The 19,661-nt window shown below is 41.0% G+C and overlaps 1 protein-coding gene across 5 annotated transcripts in view; it reads left to right on the plus strand.

Moving 5' to 3' along the window:
- The first annotated feature begins 1,167 nt into the window (after nucleotides 1-1,167).
- The window catches only part of GK5 (glycerol kinase 5), a 140,262-nt gene continuing 121,768 nt past the window's right edge, over nucleotides 1,168-19,661 (plus strand). For 4 of the 5 annotated variants that reach the window (XR_013447208.1, XM_036096346.2, XM_078070992.1 and 1 more), the window contains exons 1-3: nucleotides 1,168-1,457; nucleotides 9,911-10,004; nucleotides 13,015-13,090. Coding sequence is in view for 4 of the 5 variants with exons in the window: in XM_036096346.2 (XP_035952239.1) it covers nucleotides 1,296-1,457; nucleotides 9,911-10,004; nucleotides 13,015-13,090 (332 nt within the window). In the remaining variant the exon portion in view is untranslated. Of the gene's footprint in view, nucleotides 1,458-1,736; nucleotides 1,811-9,910; nucleotides 10,005-13,014; nucleotides 13,091-19,661 lie in introns of all 5 variants that reach the window. The other variant, XM_078070999.1, reaches the window with a different exon arrangement.

Consider the following 19,661-nt stretch of genomic DNA (forward strand, 5'->3'; position numbering starts at 1 on the left):
TGCCCTACAGATTTCTGGAGCTTTCCACCCATACAAGCATGTGAGCCCATTCCTCAAAATCCCAATCTCTTTCTCTTCCTCCCTCTCTATTCTATCGGGTCTGTTTCTCTGGGAAACTCTGACCAGTACACGACCCATCAGTCATTGGTTTCTTTATAATATTGGGGATTAACATATATATGACTCAACAAAATGCTGAACTTAAGCACTGGTGAAAGCAATGCTGAGGCCATTTGGAATAAATGAGAACTATTGGACAGGAACAAGGTACAGAGAGAAAAGAATATACCCTTGTGGTTGTACGTTCCAGGCTTCCAGTAATATGGCCAAAGAGCCCAGTTTGGTATTAACCAACTTGAAAGCAAGTTGGTTAATAGTTTGGTCAAAAGGACAATTTGGTTCAAAATGAAGATCCTTTACTTTTTAATGGCACTGTTAAACTATTTTCACAAAAAGCACGTATCCATATTACTTTCATAATTTTACAAAAAAGAAGATAATGATATTTTCAGGCACTGGTGTTTTTGAGTGGTGCTGGTGGTGGAGAGGTGGCTGAAGCAGGCATTAACGCCTCCCTACTCCCTACATATCAGGCTTGCACCTTGGGAGCTGGACCACCCCCTGGGAAGGCCCCTTGGCTCTTGGCAGGTGAACTGAAGCTACAGGAATCTCGAAATTGCCATAGGCCTCCTTTCTACCCCTTTCTGCCACAGGGTCTTCCTGGCTAAAAAAAGTAACCGCTGGGGTGGGGGTGTTGGGGGCTTGATAGTAAAAGAGGCCACCCTGCGCTTTGTCCCTTTTTCCCCACCAGAGGGTTGGGGAAGGTCTTACTCTGTGTGTTACTGCATTTACAAGTATTTATTGATGTGTATTATATGTGCATTTTACCAGGTTTTCTTGGGAAAGAAGTCTTGGGGGGCGGGATTGTTTATTAATATATACTTTAGGCTGCATTTCTAATTTCTTTTCAGGTCACTTTATTTTTCTTAATAGATATTCATAAAATGCAACTAAGGTTAAAAGAAACACGGGCACCGTTCCTGGGAACTCGCTCACCTCCAAGGGCCCCACGCTGCCGCCCAGTCCCAGCACACGCCTCAAAAGGGTTTTTGCGCAGCCGTGACGTCACGGCGTTGGGGCGGGCCCCGTGGCAGGGGCGGGGCGCTTCCCGGATCTCGCGGAGGGGAGGGCCGGGGGGTGCGGCCCCGCGGGGCACGCTCGGCCCCTGAAGTGCGGGCCTCTCCAAACGCGCTCTCTCCGCAGGCGGTTGTTGCGTAGAGGCTTGCAGGGTCGGGATGTTGGGGGTGCGCGCGGTCCAGGAGCAGAGGCGCCCGGAGCAGAGCGCGGCGGGCCCGTCTCCCGCACGCTTTGTGTTGGGGCTGGACGTGGGCAGCTCGGTGATCCGCTGCCACGTCTATGACCACGCGACGCTGATTCGCGGCTCCAGCGTGCAGAAGGTGACCGGGGAGCGGGCGTCGGGGCTGCGGGTCAGGGTCGCACAGAGCACCCGGGATCTGGTCGCGGGAGGCGAGCGGCCGGGTCCGCGACATGCAGCCAGAATGCAGCCACCTGCAGCACCGGCGGGCCCTCGGTCCTGAGCGGCGGGCGAGGAGCGGCCAGATCTCAGTATTACCTCGCAGGGCAGGGCTGAAACCTGCGCGCCCTTCCTGTTCTGGCTGAGGGCAGGAGGGGCCCGGTTTGTGACCGGGGGTCCTTCTCGCTTTTATCACCTGCAGATTCGCCTTTCCTGGGTGGGACTGCGGAGACTCGCAGGGCAGGGCAGAGCACGCGGCGCGTATCCAACCAGAAGGTGCTTTGTGACTTGCTGGGTTTTTCCCACTTCCTCGGTAGACTTCCAACCCCGTCTTTATTTACATTTCAGTGTTTCAGATCTTGATAGAATTTATTGTCCGTTCCTCAGTTGTCATTATTAATTGCTTCTCAAAGTGCTGTTTCCTCATCTGAGCGACTGATTTTCATGGATATTAGAGGTACTGGACAAGTTTTGAAGGCTGTATTGTCATTACTTTTCTCCTTTCCATCTTTGAGCATTGATAAAAATACCTTTTTCTGGTTTGAGAAACCTACCAAATCCTTACTTCTTATTAGTAAAGCAACCAACAGATTGGTGCTCTTCTGTTCTTATTTTAATGAAGTGTTGATTTCTGCGTGCGCACCAAAAATAATGTGGATTGGATGTGGTGTTCTTACCCTTCTTTCCAATATCAACGTCTTTTTATGTTAGCAGTGTTAGGAGCCATTAGATACCTAAACCATTCCCACCCAGCAGCACTGGATTCTCCGTTTGTTCAGTTCTCACCCTTCTTCCCAACCCCTTAAAGAGTGTTTTTAGCCCTAGCAGTTGCCCAGGGGCAGATCTATCCAAGTGACTGCGTTGAGAAAATGGGGGAGTTTCATTTCATTCTGGTTTCTGGACCAGAACAGTGAGCTGGGACTAAGCAGCTGGGCCCTTCTCTGGCTACCTGTGCAGAAACACTGCCCACCCACCCTACACACGCCATCCCTCCCCCAACCTGAAAGAACACTGTCCTTTGGCGACTGTGTGTGTCTTATCTTTTTGAATCTTTATCACAACACAATGATACTTTTCACACAGTCTTCCTCATAATTCTAGACACAAAGTACTTTTGTTTTAGGCAGTGATTTTTTAATTGAAATATTTGGAGCCAAAGGGAGATATGGATTGTCAGAAAATACAAAGTTTCAGTTGCTGTGTAATTCGGGACAAATGATTAGTTTTTTAGAAATGAGGTAGGAATCTAAACAATGAATCAAGATTGCTGTGAGTAGCAGGAGACTAGAATGGCTTGCTTAGACTCTCAGCTGTGAAGTATCTGGAAAGATATGAGTTAAAAATATAAAAAGTCCCTGCCCTCAAAGGATGAAACACTTAGATTAAGGAGTTTATAGCAATGGCTCTCCAACTGTGGTAAGAGTTCATAGCAGTTCTTCATAGCAGTTCTGTTCTTTTCTTTCTTTCTTTCCTTCTTTTTTTCTTTCAAGATTTTATATGTCAGAGAGAGAGCACAAGCAGGGGGAGCACCAGGCAGAGCAGGCAGAGGGAGAAGCAGGCTCCCCTTTGAGCAAGAAACCCCATATGGGACTCGAACCCAGGACCCCGGGATCATGACTTGACCTGAAGTCAGATGCTTAACCTACTGAGCCACCCAGGTATCCCATATAGCAGTGCTTCTTAAAGTATAGTTCCTGGGCACCTGGGGTAGCGATGAAGAAATTAAGATTTAGAAACTTGTGTAGCAGTTTACTAGAGTAGTTTTATGTCTGCTGATCTTAAAAATGAAACATTTGGGATTCTATTTTGTATGTAATTTTTTCCTAGAAAATTGTTTTAATTGTGTCTTAAAAATTGTTGGTCCATAACGAATTAGAAATTAGAAAAGAACAACTGGAAATTGGTCATTTATTTCAGATAGCTGGAGTTTTTTAAGATTTTATTTATTTTTTGACAGAGATAGAGACAGTGAGAGAGGGAACACAAGCAGGGGGAGTGGTAGAGAGAGAAGCAGGAGAGGGAGAAGCAGGCTCCCTGCCAACCAGGGAGGCCCATGCAGGGCTCGATCCCAGGACCCTGCGATCATGACCTGAGCCAAAGGCAGACGCTTAACGACTGAGCCACCCAGGCGCCCTTGGATACTTGAAGTTCTTTGAGGAAAAGGTTCTTGGCCTACATTGCTACTTAGCACCTGATTTATTACCTCATGGGTACAGAATAAATCATTGAATTGCATTTAATCGAAGTGTTAGGAATTCAGTTTGCTTCATGAAACTGGATTGGACACAGAACTTTTGTTTATTTTCTCAAGCGAAAATCACATCTCTAATATGATGATAAGACTATATATAATAGAAACCCAAAACCTCTTAGTATAGGATTTGACTGATATTGCCATGTAAATAGTTTAAAAGAGAGACAGAGAAAGAAAAAGTGAAGAGATCACCCTTAGAGATAAGAACATAATAGGCTGTATTGGTCTTTTAATTAAAATTGAAATCCCAAACATGAACCCTTTATGTTAAGAAGCTAGTACTAGGCCTCTCAGAAGACCAGTTTTATTTCTTGTGGCATTCATTTTTTAATAGCAGAGATACATTTTTAGGCTTTTTCTATAATTTGTATTTTTTTTTAAAGATTTTATTTATTTATTTGACAGAGAGATACAGCGAGAGAGAGAGAGAGCACAAGCAGGGGGAGTGGGAGAGGGAGAAGCAGGCTTCCCGCTGAGCAGGGAGCCTGAGGCGGGGCTCAATCCCAGGACCCTGGGATCACGACGTGAGCCGAAGGCAGACACTTAATGACTGAGCCACCCAGGCGCCCCTATAATTTGTATTTTTTATTTTATTTTTTATAATTTGTATCTTAAAAAAATTTTTGTATAGATTTTTAAGTATTGGTGTTATATACCAGAATAGTATTCAGATTTGAAAATCCACACGTCAATATTTGATGTTTCTAGTTTTAAGGAGAAAGTTTGTCATGTTTCCCATCAGAACATGACGCTATATGTGAGAAACCATGAAGAATAATAACATCTTGGTTGGAAGAACAGGACAGAAAGGCCAGTCCAAGGAGAACAGTATAATCCGTACTACTGTGTACCCTTCTGGACAGTCTTGAAAAATTCTGGTTGTTTGCTGTCTTTTGTTTTGTTTGTAATCAGCAAAACAAATCTTCTTAGCTTTGGTTATCCTCTTGTCTAATTTCGGTTTGGTCTTCCTTCGGTACAGGAGGAGATTTCACTATTGTGACATGTTTGGGAATAGTGAGCTCTCCGGGCTGGTGGAGGGGAGGGGAGTGACCCTGCAGCGCCACCTTCAAGTTTTTTGAGTTTTTTGGGATGAGGAAGTGTTTATTGCAGTTGAGGCATTCGTCTGGGGTCATGAAAGTCTTGCATAGAAAAAACATATTATTTGATAGAAGGGGAATAGATTTTGTTAAGTCTGTCTCTGGGAACTCACCAGGGAATAGTAGATCCTTTTTTCATATCAGACCTTGTCACCCTCAAGCTTCCCACATGTTCCCTGTTTCCTCAGCATTCCTTCTCTTTATTTTGGTCTTTTCTTACATGTTAGATGTTTGGTTGGTTTTTGGTTGTTCCTATTTTCTTTCTTTTTTTTTTTTAAGATTTTATTTATTTATTTGACAGAGAGAGACACAGTGAGAGAGTGAACACAAGCTGGGGGAGTGGGAGAGGGAGAAGCAGGCTTCCCGAGGAGCAGGGAGCCAGACGCGGGGCTCCATCCCAGGATGCTGGGATCGTGACCTGAGCTGAAGGCAGACGAAACGCTTAACGACTGAGCCACCCACTGAGCGCCCCGGTCGTTCCTATTTTCAGTACCACTCAGTAGTCTTACCCTACTCAGCTATATCTCGTATTTGCAAAGAAAGCATTCTTCTGGTTCAGTCCCTTTGGAGAGTAACCTTTTACCTTCTGCCTGGTTAGGGAGGGGCAGTGATCTGGCTGGAGGAAGGGATTGGGGATTGGGGATCCTTTTAAAGACTTTGAACCAATCTTGTGTTCAGCCCCATCTGGCATCCCAGTCTTTGGAGGTACCTCTACTTTTCAGGATTTTACCATAGAATCTCTGCCAGGGGTTGAGCAAAGATTGTGGTCATCTGAGCAGGGAGTGAAGTACCAGTTTTCTCCTCTGTTTAGCCATGTGCCACCAACCCACTCACTGTTCATATTAAAAACATTTTGTTAAAACCTGGCCTGAGCCTGTTTGCTCTCTTAGCATTGTCTCTCTGCATAAACCCTTTTAACATTTTTATTTTAATGGAATCTTGAGAGGAATTGGAGATAAGATATGTAGGTTTAAGCCATCATGTTAAACTGAAGCCGTGGCTTCTTTTTATGTTTTAAATAACTTACAGTAAAATTGCCTTTTTGGTGAATAAGTTCTGTGATTTTTAGCCAACGTAGGAGTAACCCAAAAAACTCCCTCATGCTAGCCCTTTGTAGTCATACCCCTCCCATACCTAACACGGATCAATTTTCCGTGTCCATAGTTTTGTCTTTTTGAGAATGTCTTATAAGTGGAACAATACAGTCAGTATTATGATGTCTATCAGTCATATTATGTCTATCAGTAGTTCATTCCTTTTTATTTCTAAGTAGTAATCCATTAGACTGATGTGCCACATTCATTCACCAGTTGAAGTACAATTGGGTTATATCCATGTTTCTGGTGATTGTGACTACAGCTGCTATAAACATTTGTGTACAGATTTTAATGTGAACCTAAGTTTCGTTTTCTCTAGAATAAATACCCAAGAGTGGTACTGTTGGGTCATATAGTAAGTTAATGTTTAACTTAACAAAAAAATTACCATGCTTTTCTAGAGTGCTGTACCATTTTGCATTTCCACCAGCAATGTGTAAGAGTTCCACATGTTCTTCACTGACACTTGAAATTGTTAGTGTTTTTTATTTTATGCATTCTGATAGATGTAGTGGTATCTCATTGTGGTTTTGATTTGCATTTCCCTAATGTTTAGTGATGTTGAATATTTCTCTATGCATATTTGCTATCCATATATATCTTCTTTGGCAAAGTGCCTGTTCAAGTCTTTTGCTCATTTTTTGATTGGGTTGTTTGTTTTCTTACTGTTGAATTTTGAGATTTCTTCATATATTCTGAATGTAAGTCCTGTGTTGGATGTGTGATTTACAGATATTTTAAATCAGTCTGCACTTTGTCTTTTCATTTTCTTAACTGTGTCTTCTGCAGGGCAAATGTTTTTAATTTTAATGAAGTGCAATTTATCAATTCTCTGTTTTGTGAATGGTAATTTTGGTGTCATGTCTAAGAGCTCTTCACCTAACCCCCCATCACAAAGATTTTTTTCCTGTGTTTTCATCTAAACATTTTGCAGTTTTATGTCTTAAATTTAGATCTGTGATCAGTTTTGAGTTAAGTTTTGTTTAAGATGTGAGGTTGAAGTTAATTTTTTTGCATATAGGTGTCTGATTGTTCCAGCTGTTGAAAAAGCTATTTTTTTTTCCACTGAATTGCCTTGTATACACTTGTCAAAAATGAATTAGCTTTATTTGTGTCAGTCTATTTCTGGACTCTGTTCCATTAATACCTATTTGTCTATTTTTTTAAAAAAGATTTTATTTATTTTAGAGGGGGAGAGAGAGAGAGCAAGTGGGGGGAGGGAGAGGAACAAGCAGACTCCGTCCGCTCCGTGCTCCGCACTGAGCCCAACTCTAGGCTGGATCTCAGGACCCTGAGATCATGACCTAAGCCAAAATCAAGAGTCGGATGCTTAACCAACTGAGCCACCCAGCCGCCCCCTATTTGTCTGTTTTTGTGCTAGTAGCACATTGTTTTGATTAATGTAACATTATAGTAAGTCTTAAAATTGTGTAGTGTGGTTCCTCCAGTTTTAGTCTTTGTCAACATTGTTTGGGTTATTTTAGTTCTTTTGCTTTTTCCTATAAATTTTAGAATCATCATGTCTGTATCTACAAAAATTCTACTGGGGTATTTTGATATACAATTGTAGATGGCATTTCTTTAGCACTTTAAAAATGTTGAGCCACTTCCTCCTGGCCTCCATGGCTCTGATGAGAAATCTGCAGCCATACAGAATCATTGTTCTATATATGTAATGTGTGGCTGCTTTCAGGATTTTTCCTTAGTTTGGTTTTCAACATTTTAATTATGCTGGATCTGAATGTGTAATGCTTTGGACTTATCCTTTTAGGAGTCTTCTAAGTTTCTTGAATATGTAGATTTTAAATCTTCCACTGAACTTGGAAAGTTTTTAGCACTATTACTTCCCTGAAGTAATTTTTTTTTTTTTGCACTGAACTCTTTTCTTTCCTTCTTTGGGGACTCTGATGCTCATAAATACTAGACCCTTTGCTCCTGTCTTATAGATCCCTGAGGCTTTATTCATTCTTTTTTTCCAATATTTTTTCTTTCTGTTATTGAAGTTAGATAAATTCTATTGATCTATCTTTGGTTTACTGACTTTCTTCTGTTATTTTTATTCTACTATTGAGCCCATTCAGTATGTTTTTTATTTTAATTATTATATTTTTCTTTTTTAAATTGATTTTTCCAGCTTTACTGAGGTATGATTGACAAATAAAAGTTGCATATAGGTAAGGTGTACAACATGATGTTTTGGTACACATATACATTGTAAAACGATTACATACCCATTACCTCACATAGTTACTATTTGTGTATGTGTGTGTGTGTTGAGAACACTTGAGAACTGCTCTCTTAGCAAATTTCAGGTGTACAGTACATTATTATTAACTATAGTCTCCAGAACTTATTCATCTTATAACTGAAAGTTTGTACTCCCTTGACCAGCATCTCTCCATTTCTCCCATTCTCCTAATTATTGTATTTTTCAATTCTAAAAATTTTATTTTGGTTTCCTTTTGTCTTATATTTCTTGGCTGAGACTTTCTATCTTGCCATTTGTTTCAAAAGAATTTGCACTTTGTTCTTGGAACATTTTTGTAATAGCTGCTTATGAAGTCTTGATCAGGTATCTGTCATCTTGGCATTGGTATCTATTATCTTTTCCCATGTGAGGTGAGATTTTTCTAGTTCTTCATATACCTGGTAATTTCAGATTATATCATGGACATTTTGAATATAGTGTTATAAGACTCAGGGTCTTGTGTAAATCCTATGATGAATGTTGGTATTTTTCTTTTACCAGGCAATTAATGCAGTTGGGTTCAAGCTACAAATTCTACCAGTCTTTTGTGGACTTTGGTTTCAGTGTTTGTCATTTCCAAAATCTTGGCAGTACTGTTTGCATCTGCCCTGTGAATGTGCCACCCAGTAGCCAGTCTGGCACCTGGGTAGGGGTCTGTCCCTTAGTTCTTTACATCTTTGCTATGCTGTTTAGATTATGTTCACACAGGTACAGCTTCGAGGTGAACTTTGGAATTCATACGCAACTTTCTGGAGGAGCTTTCCCAAGCTCCTCCCTCTCTGAGATCGTCCTGGCACTTTTTGGTTCCCTGAGTTTCCCCTTTTGGCTCCTCTTGCCAGAAAGCTGGAGCTTTCATTACCCTACTCTGCCGGCACTTCCTATGCCCACAGCTGGGGCTACACATCAAAAGCACAGAGAGAGAAACAAAACAAAAAAAACAAAACATGGCGGTCTTGGGCCACACCTCCTCTGGTTGGAGAAGTTTTACCTCCTTCAGTATTTTAGGTACTTGAGATTACTGGTGCAACCACTACTACAAGATAACCTGGGTACAAAAGTATGGAGGCAAGCGGGAGAAAAAAAGATATATGGGGCACTTCTCCCATTCTCTCTGAGTGTTAGCCAAAACATGAGAGCTTCTGGAGTTTCCACTGATCCTGGTACCCACTTCTGGTTTTATGGACTTGCTTGAGTCCAGGCCAGGGAATATCAGGAAAAAAATGGGAAACTCACCACCAGTTAGTAGTACTGGAATTCTTATCTTCCCCTATCTTCCTGCCCCTGTAGACTTTTTAGAGTCCACATGCATTCGGTCCAGGTTTTATCTCTGCATTCAGTGGTGGAGACAGGGTGGAGTGTGCTTCCTCCATCATAGTCTGAATCAGAACTTGGTACTTTGTTAATTTTTGTTTTTTTAAAAAATTTTTCTCATAAAAATGGTACGTCTTCACTATAGAAAACTTGGAAAGTAAAGATAAAACAAAGAAAGCTAAAATTTTCTGTAAATTCATGAACTGAGGAAAACTTTTTATTTCATATTTTCGATTTTAACAATAAAAATGAATTAGATAATAAATGAAATCATGTTGTAATCATTTTAACCATTTAAAAAATTTTAAGACCCAGATATTATTGACTTGATCTAATGTTGTTTTTACTAAATTTTCTTTTTCTAAATAGATAGAAAATCTTTATCCTCAAGCTGGCTGGGTTGAAATTGATCCCGATGTTCTCTGGCTTCAGTTTGTAACTGTAATAAAGGAATCTGTTAAAGGTAATTAGGCTTGCAAAAATAAAAATAATAAAGTGTATTTTGTTTGTAGTAAGAGTGTTCCTCAGTCTGTAGAATTTTATGGGTTTCCTAAATTATAATTACAGGAATGTTGTTTTACTGGGGTAAAATTTCCTAGTATTTTTTCGGCAGACATCTGTGGTTAATAGTTAACCACTTTGTCCAGGAAAGGTAACAGCAACTCTCTCTGTCCTCTGGTTTAAATCTTTTTTCAATACAGTATAAAGGTTCATTTTCCTTCTTCATTCCAGGTTGTGGCTAGTGCTCATTCGACTTCTGTTGTGTACAAAATACTAGAGGGTTATAAACAAAATTAGAACCCACAGTTCCTGCTCTCAGGAATTCACAGCTTTATTCCTTTTTTTTTAAGATTTTATTTATTCATTCGAGAGAGAGAATGAGAGAGAGAGAGCACAAACAAGGGGAGGGGTAGAGGAAGAGGGAAAAGCAGGCTCCTTGCCAGGCTGTGCTCATGACCTGAGCCAAAGGCAGATGCTTAACCTACTGAGCCACCCAGGTGCCCCAAGTTACCTTTATTGTTAAACAAGTTTTTGTTTTTGTTTTCATTTTTTTGTGTGGCCTCTTGATGCAAAGTCTTGGCCATAGTCACGGTGGGAAATATTAACTCTTTTCTTTCTTTCTTTCTTAAATTTTCTTTTTTTTTTAAGAGTTTATTTATTTATTTGACACAGAGAGACACAGCGAGAGAGGGAACACAAGCAGGGGGAGTGGGAGAGGGAGAAGCAGGCTTCCCACCGAGCAGGAAGCCTGATGCGGGACTTGATCCCAGGACCCTGGGACCATGACCTGAGCCGAAGGCAGACACTTAACGACTGAGCCACCCAGGCGCCCGCTTGCTTGCTTGCTTGCTTGCTTGCTTTCCTTCCCTCTTTCTTTCTTTTTTTTGTTAGAGAGAGCACACACAAGCAGGGGGTGCAGAGCCAGAGGGAGAAGCAGGCTTCCCTCTGAGCAGTAAGCCCGATGTGGGGCTCAATCCCAGGACCCCGGGATCATGACCTGACCCGAAGCCAGATGCTTAACCTACTGAGCCACCCAGGCGCCCGAAATCTTAGCCCTTTAAGGACATTTTCAGTGCAACTTTCTTTAAGAATGTGGCAAAAGCTGACTTGTAAATGTGAATTCTAAAAGATCTTTTACTTCGTGCTCGCTTTGGCAGCACATATACTAAAAGATCTTTTACTTCATTTTTGTGGCTCAATTGCTTCTCCTTCTTGCCTTTTTGGTTTGAAATACTTCAAAACTTACTTAAAAAGCTGCAAGAATAGTACATGGAACACCTGTTTGCCTTTCCCAGATTCAAACATGTTAAGCAGTGTTTACCATTCTTTACAAACTCTTTTTTTGACCCGGTTAAAAGGGTTGGTTTGACATAATAACCTGTTGTCCCTAAATACATCAGCATTATCTCCAAAAGAAAGGAGAATTCTCTTAAATAAACACACTGCACATATCACAGAGGAAATTTAACATTAATACAGTAATATTTTCTAATACTTAATCTTCAATATTCCTCTTATCTCAGTCATTAATCACTTTTTTCCAATCCAGAATGCATCCAAATGTGAGGCATTGCATTTAGCAATCAGTCTGTCTAGTCTCTGTTTATTTATTTATTTATTGACTAGTCTCTTTTAATCTAGAGCATGTTATTCATGGCATTGACAGTTTTCAGAAGTATAGACCAGTTTATTAGACGGTTCTGCATTTTGTGGTTGTCTTGATTTATTTCCCCATGATTAGATTCAGGTTAAATATTTTGGGGAGGAGTACTGTACCGGGGGTGATTTGTCTTTCTCGGTGCTCAAATTGAAGTTGTACCTAATTTTCCTAGCGGGATAAATTACTCTTCTAAAAGAGCATCACAAAAAAATACTCCAGTAGCTATATTTTAAGAACAATGAACCAGAGAGACCATGTTTTTTTTTCTTTTTTTAAAAGATTTTGTTTATTTATTTGACAGAGAGAGAGATAGCGAGAGAGAGAGAGAGAGAGAGTGCGCACAACCGGGGGAGCAGCAGAGGGAGAGGGAGAAGCAGGCTCCCTGCTGAGCAAGGAACCAGACACAGATTGGATCCCAGGACCCTGGGATCATGACCTGAGCTGAAGGCAGATGCTTAACAGACTGAGCCACCCAGGGGCCCCAGAAAGACCATGTTTTTATTTGCATCTTAGCATCTGTTTGTTGGAAAATAAGATCTAAGCTTCAGTAATTATATTATTTTCCCTGGGAATTTTCCTTTATTGTCATTAACCAGCTTCTATTATGGTATGGTGACCTTATTCCTATTCAGGAATAACAATTTGGGACAAGCAAGCTATGGCAAAAACCATAGGCAAGTCCAGCAAACAAAGGAAAGGAATGTTATTTTGTGGAAAAGGAGAAAGAGGTTGGGAAGGATTGTTTTGAACTATAGTCCATTGGAGAAAGGCAAGAATTTGGGGTAATGATGGTTTTTCATTGGCTGGGGTAGTAAATTTATTATAGGAGATGCAAAGTACATCTTTTCCTGTTAGAACCTATAATTGCTGATTCTTTCCTGCTGAGGAGTCTTCTCTTGGGGTCTGTAATTGATAGGTCTTCCTGTAATTGACCCAGTGGTATGGCCCTGACTACGTTTTAGAGAGGTTTCCCTTTATTGATCATTACTTGAATTAAGATCAGTCTTTTAGTGTTATTAGGAAGAAAATACAATCCAACTTACTTTGAGTAGTGTTTGCTTTTTTTCTAACATTTAAAGCAAAAAGCCCATTTTGTTATTATTAGAATATGAACTTTTTCCCTTTAAGTAAGAAATCACTACAAAGTCATCTTAGTAATGCTTCCTTTATTAGCTCCAATTATGTTACTAAATGCTAAACCCAGATGTTTTTCTTAAATATTATATTGGATGATTTATTTCCCATGCTGTAATATTGTAAAGAAAAACTTCACTGGCTTTTAAACATGTGTTTTACCTATCTTTATTTTTAGCTGCAGGAATAGAGATGAATCAAATTGTTGGTCTTGGCATTTCAACGCAGAGAGCAACTTTTATTACGTGGAACAAGTAAGTGCATTGTGTGCTAAGCATTCTGTTGCTGGGTTCCTACCACAGTGAATATGTTGCTACATTGCTGTGAAACCTTTTTGGAGAGTTTTAAATTGGTGAATTAATAGCAGTTTACTTGGATAAGAGAGATGAAAGTGGGCCTACTTTCTGGCATTGTAAAATACGCTCCCTGCATGTTATCTGGACTTGACTTACGTAAAATGATAACAATAAAAAGTATTGTTACTGTCATTAAAATTCTCCATTCCTTTCTTTTGACATAAGTTAGTTTTTCAAATAAGCATGGATTGAAATCTTAAAAATTAGCTTATAACGAAAAAGATTCAGGAGAGCCTAACAAGTTTCATAAACACAATTCTATAATTATGGTTTATGTTTTCAGTCTACTCCAAATTTAGTATTTAAGTACCTACAGCATATGAGGTATGTGTAAATTAAACACAATTATAATGGCTACCATATAGTGAATATCTATGATATTTCAGGTTCTATTATCCTAACAAACAAACTTGTTATTTAGGTATTATGTCTTTTTTACAGAGAAAGAAACCAGGGCTCAGTGAGATAAGTAAGTGGTTCAAGGCCACTCAGTTAATAAATAGAGCCAAGATTCCAGATTTGTTTTTTGACCCCAAACATGCTCTTTCTACTATGCCCGTATTGCTGTCAACATGAGTTTCTTTAAACTTTTTTTTAAATATTTTATTTATTTATTTGAAAGAGAGAGAGAGAGTGAGAGAGAGCACGAGAACGGGGTGAAGGTTAGAAGGAGAAGCAGGCTGCCCGCTGAGCAGGGAGCCCGATGCGGGGCTGGATCCCGGCACTCCAGGATCATGCATGACCTGAGCCAAAGGCAGATGCTTAACTGACTGAGCCACTCAGGTTCCCCAACATGAGTTTCTTCAAAAACAATAACAACAACCACAAAACTCTATAAAATGTTTCTTTGTTACAAAGCACTAGACTCCAAAGGGCATCTTGAGCATGGGGCAGTGGGGAAGAAAAGTAGTAGATATAAGAAGTAGGGATAAGTGTGAGAAACCTAATCGGGCTGAATTCACAAGATCTTGGCCATTATTTCAGTATTAGGTTAGAGGAAGAAGTTTAACTTTACCAATATTTCTGGCCTTGATGTTTGGGGGGATATGATTGAAATTATAGAGAACATTAGAGGAGGAATGAGTTAGATGGTGATGAGGGTGGGTGGAAGGGAATATGATAAAAGTGTTCGGTTTGGGACATGTGAATGTGGAGATACCCCAAAGGTGGTTAGAACGTCTGTCTGGTTTAACTAAGGCATGACTCATTTCCTCTAGGTAAATGCTCTTTCTTTCAGGGCATAGGTATCTCAGATGGTTGCCTGCATCTGCAGTCCCCCTCTGCCTTCCCCAAACTTCCCACCCAGTGTGTTGGGCATAGCAAGTCAGATGAAAGAAAAAAGGAACTAAAGTCATCTGTGTAGATGTAGTTTCTAAATAGTGGCGCCATTGACATTTTGGGCCAATGATTCCTTGTTGTTGGGGGCTATCCTGGGCATTGTAGGGTGTTTAGCAGCATCCCTGGTCTCTGCCCACCAGATACCAGTAGCACCCCACACCCCTAGTTCTTACAACCGAAACATCTCCAGACATTGCCCAATGTCCCCTGGGGGACAGAATCACTCCCAGTTGAGAATTGTTGACATAGACAGAGTCTGGAGAAATAGGTGTGTTCTCTGGTAGAGATTATATGGATAGAAAAAAAAGAAGACAGAGAATTTGGACAATGAATATTCACCCCTCCCCCCAACTTAAAGGGGGTCAGAAAGCAAAAAGCTAGCATGATGGGACAAACACAAATCTGGGAAGTAGGTGGTATGGAAGTAGGGGCAAGGGAGTGTTCCTAGGGAAATAACCGACTGGAAGTGTTGTGTTTTGTTGGATTTGGAGATTAGGTCATTGACCACAGAGATTGTTTTCATCAAAACCTAGATAGCAGGTCATTCATGACAAGGAGGTCAAAATGTTAGGAAGCAAAGTTTTTATGTGGCAATAGGACCATATCTCACTCTTGGAAGAAATAGAGTCAGATTCCAAGACGGTTCACCTCCCTTACTGGTGGTGTTGTCCTTGTGAAAGGGTAAGATTTTGTCCTAAGACAATTGTGAGTTTTCTCCTTGGCTATCCTTTTTTGAGATGCTTGTATTCTTTCATGAGTCTTGGAAACTTTTTTTTTTAAAAGATTTTATTTATTTATTTGACAGAGAGACACAGTGAGAGAGGGAACACAAGCAGGGGGAGCGGGAGAGGGAGAAGCAGGCTTCCCGCTGAGCAGGGAGCCCGATGCGGGCTCCATCCCAGGATCCTGGGATCATGACCTGAGCCGAAGGCAGACGCTTAACGACTGAGCCACCCAGGCGCCCTGAGTCTTGGAAACTTTGCTTGTAGGAACTGAAATACTAGATATTTTCCCAAAAAAAACCCACACAAGGCTTTGTGCTTCTTTTACCTTAAAATAATGGAGTCTTAAAATAATGCTCCCCGAGTCCTGGTGAGCCACTGGAGCACATAATGTTGGCAGATCTACGAGCTCTACAACAAAGAACTGAGATGCAGCACAGAAGTGGCATGGCTCTGAGCCAGCAGGAAGTACTTCTTGCTCATTTTCTGGAGAAAGATTGACGGACAGGACCCTGGCACGGTCTACTGTGCATTCCAGTCCCGGCCTGCACCTCCTCTCCCCAGCTCACTGTTTCTTTCTCCTATAGTCAGCCGTAGTCCTGTTGTCTTGACCATACAAACATTATTTTCTGGTTGTTGCTGTCAGGAAGTCTAAAACTTTGGACTTTGTTTTTGTTTTTCTCTTTCTCCCTCCTTTAGATGCCAGGAAGCTTGGTCTTTGCGTTTTCTTCATATTCTTCAGGTTAAAATTTTTTTTTTCAATATATTTAATCAGTGCTGTGTTTAGCCTGCATCTTAAAATAACAAAATGATATCTCCTCCATTTTGGTTGTTTTAAATTCCTTTTGTCCTAAAATACCTGAGCTGTTTTGTTCTTCAATCTCTGCATCTCTCAGGGAGGCTTCTGCCAGGTCACCTCAGATCAGGGTGTGTGCCAATTAGTAACATAAACTGGGAGTCATGCAAGCAAACTGAGATTCACTCGGTAACCGTTTGAGGACTTACAGGGAGTAAGGCACTGTGCCGGCTGCTGAGCTGAATATGAAAATGAGTACGAATACCAGCCCTCAAGGAATTTACAGTCTCATAATACAAGTATACAAATGAGTCTGTGTTCCCACAGCACCAAATATATCTTTTATTGTAATACCTGATACTTGTGTTAATGGTTCTTACCAATTATGACACAAATATATTAAGAGCCATGGAATGGCAGAATGTGTTAGAGGGGTTTAAGGCAACTCATTTATGATATTGTTATTGATGTTTTTCCTCCATTTCCCCTTTTATTGTTGACAGAGATAAAACAAACCCAAATCACTGCTAAGGGAATATTAGAATATGTGCTACTTCTTGAGATCAGTATTCTAGATTGTCTTCCACCATGTTATGAATTAATGATGTCACTTTCCTCTTGTGATCTTCTCCCCGTCTTTGTTCTTCAGCTGTACTAGCATCTTAACACATCATGCTTCATCCTGTCTGAGAACCTTTGAACATGTAATATATTTTGTCAGGAGTGTTCGACCTCCTTGTTTGTTCCCACTGATCCTTCAGAGCTTAATTCTATTGTCATTTCTCAAAGAAGTCTTTCCTGACCCCTGCACTGCGCAAGGTGTCCCTGTTAAATATACTCATGTTGTTTCTCCTTCAGAGGACTTATTATCTGTATTAAGCAAGCAATTGATTAATTAAATATTTCTTTGGTTTCTCTGGTAGAGAATATATTCATAGGGGCAAAGTTTATGCCATATCCCTTTCTTCATAGCTATGTCCCCACCTCCTGGCACAAATTGCTGGGTAAGCATTTGATGAATCAGTGATTAAAAATCAGATTTAAGCATGTAAGTAGATGCTATTGTGTGTAGAATGGCATCAGAAAATCATATATGCGTAGATTTCATTTCTGTCAGACACAGTCTGATAGTCCTCATTGATAGCAGCCTTCGTTTATCAAATACTTCTTTGGTGTCTGGGCTAGGGGGTGAGAATCTGAAAGTGAATAGACTGTGTCTTCAGGAGGCTCACAGTCCAGTGGGGGATACAGTGTGAGCCTAGATTGTTAGGGTGCAGGCTGGTAGACATCTGCCTAGTAGAACTGCTGTGTACCTGGTAATGAAGGAGCTGAAGGGGGCACTGAATAGCTTAGAAGGCGGAATGAGGGAAGGTTTTACAGAGTCACTTGTGCCAAGCGTTGGAGGATGAGTAGGAGTTTTCTAAGTAAGAATCAGCAGTACTGTGGAATTCAAGGGGTAAAATAAGGAAGGCACCACTCCCAGGTGAATCCGGGTAGATAGTGGATTTGAGGGGAATGAGACTAAGTCTGAGAAATTTTTTTGAAGGCTATTGTTTATTCAGGTCTCTGCTTTCATATCTAAAAACACTCCTCACCCCCACTTACTCTATTCCTTTACCATGCCAGTGTTTCATAGCATGATCCTTATGTGAAATGATAGTTTTAATTACTCATTTGTTCCCCCCTCCCCCATTAAAGGGTAGACTACAGGGATGTTATGGAATCCCTTTGTAGATTTAGGATGACCCCTCTTCCCCCTAGTTTTTGGCTGAAGCAGCTAAAAGCTATCATTAACTCGGGTGTGGCACACTGGAGGAAGAGGGGCAGCAGGTTTGGGGTGGACGTGTTGCATTTGAGATGGCATGGAGCAAACTTGGGAGATCTGTGGAAGGTAGCTGTTTGTGAGGGGATGGAACTTAAGTGAATGTCTGGCCCTAGAGATGTAGTGAGGTGAATAGTCCTGTGGTGACTGCATTCATGGATGTGGGTCAGGTTTGTTTTTAGAGAGAGCAGCTAGTTAAAAAGAGAAGGGGGCCAAGGATGTAACCCTCAGCAGGCACCAGCATTTAAATGGCAGTCTAAGGAAGAAAAATCTGCAAAGGAAACCAAAAACATATGCTTAGAGAGGTAGGAGGAGAAACAGCACAATGATATCATGGAAGCTTAGGAAAGTGACAGTTTTAGGTAGGAAAAAGTGATTGTCAGGAGTCAATATTGCAGAAAGGTCAAGTTAAATTGAAAAGGAGCCTGTAAATCTGGAAATTAGGAAAGCAATGGTTACCATAGTGAATGTAATTTTCATGAATGATTAGAAATCTAAATTGCATTTGAATTGTGTTCAGTTGAGGTAATAGGAGGTGATGAGGAAACATTGAAGGGGCTTAGTCAGGTGTGGGGGGCATCCTGGGTCAGGAGAGATGTTTTTGGTTCTGTTTCAAAGATGGGGAGATGTAAGCATGTGTAGAACAGAGAGTTGATGGAATATTGATGAAATGAAGTGATGGAAGAGTCGGGAAGCATGGGTATAGAGGGTACGGGTGGAGCTGCCAGCCTGAGACGTGAGAGGAAAAGCTTTTCCTCTGACCCAAAAGAGAAGTGGAAGAAGTGGGGAGTTGAGGAAAGTCATTCCTGTGTTTTTACTTCCTTTGAGAAGCAGGTGGCCATGCTGGCCTAGGGCTTAAGAAATCTGGTGAAAATTAAGATGTGCCATTGCGGGGCATGGGGAGGAAACTAATGAGGGACAAGAGAAAGACTTTTATCGTTTTAAGTGACTCTGAGAACATAGCCAAGGTTATATTGTATATATATGGATTGGTATCAGTTCACAAGATTCTGGCATTGAAGTAGACGCAGAAGAAAGCTGCAATGATCCCAGGTTAGGTGTTGGAAAGGTAGATGGTTAACTTGAAAGGGAAGAGGTAAAGAGTGACATTGTGCAGAATAGTGGAGAAGGAATCTGTGAGGGTTGGTCAAAGCAAGCACTGAGTTGGAAAGAGAGGTTGTAGTAAACTATTTCAGAACTCTAGAACCTGATCAGGCCTTATAACAACTAGGGGATGCTGGATGAAGGTAGAGGCTACTATTCTCAGGTAAGTGGTGTGTGCAAACCGGCAGTCATCCTTTACTCCTCAGCCCTGCTTCGGGTGTGAGGAAAGCAGCTCGCATTCCTGGAGTGAGTAGCTGGTGCCAGGGCAGGCAGATGGGACATTGTCCTACAAAAACTTGAGTGTGTATGCTCTGGTGGATTTGATCGTGCCCTACAGGACTGGCACAGATGCTTACCTATATTCCGGCCCTCTCAGCTGCAGTCACTTTCTTAAGCTATGTCTGTTGGAAGACTTAAAGGGCCAGTACCTTTGGGGGGTTTTTTAGAGCCAGACATTTAAGAAAATCTTTGTCAGGTCACTAGCTGATCACAGAGGTAACAGAAGTTGCAGAAACTTGAGACCACACATAACAAGGAATACATTGCAAAAATAGTTTGAAAAAGTCACAAGCTGGCAACTCCAACCCTCAACGAAGAAAAATCGGCAATCCCTGAGGAGTGGGAAAATCAGATTTCTAGAGTTATCACATTTGTTTTCAAAGGCATAAGTTTTAAATATCTCACTGA

This window comes from Halichoerus grypus, chromosome 1 (assembly GCF_964656455.1).
Source record: "Halichoerus grypus chromosome 1, mHalGry1.hap1.1, whole genome shotgun sequence".
NCBI lineage: Eukaryota > Metazoa > Chordata > Mammalia > Carnivora > Phocidae > Halichoerus > Halichoerus grypus.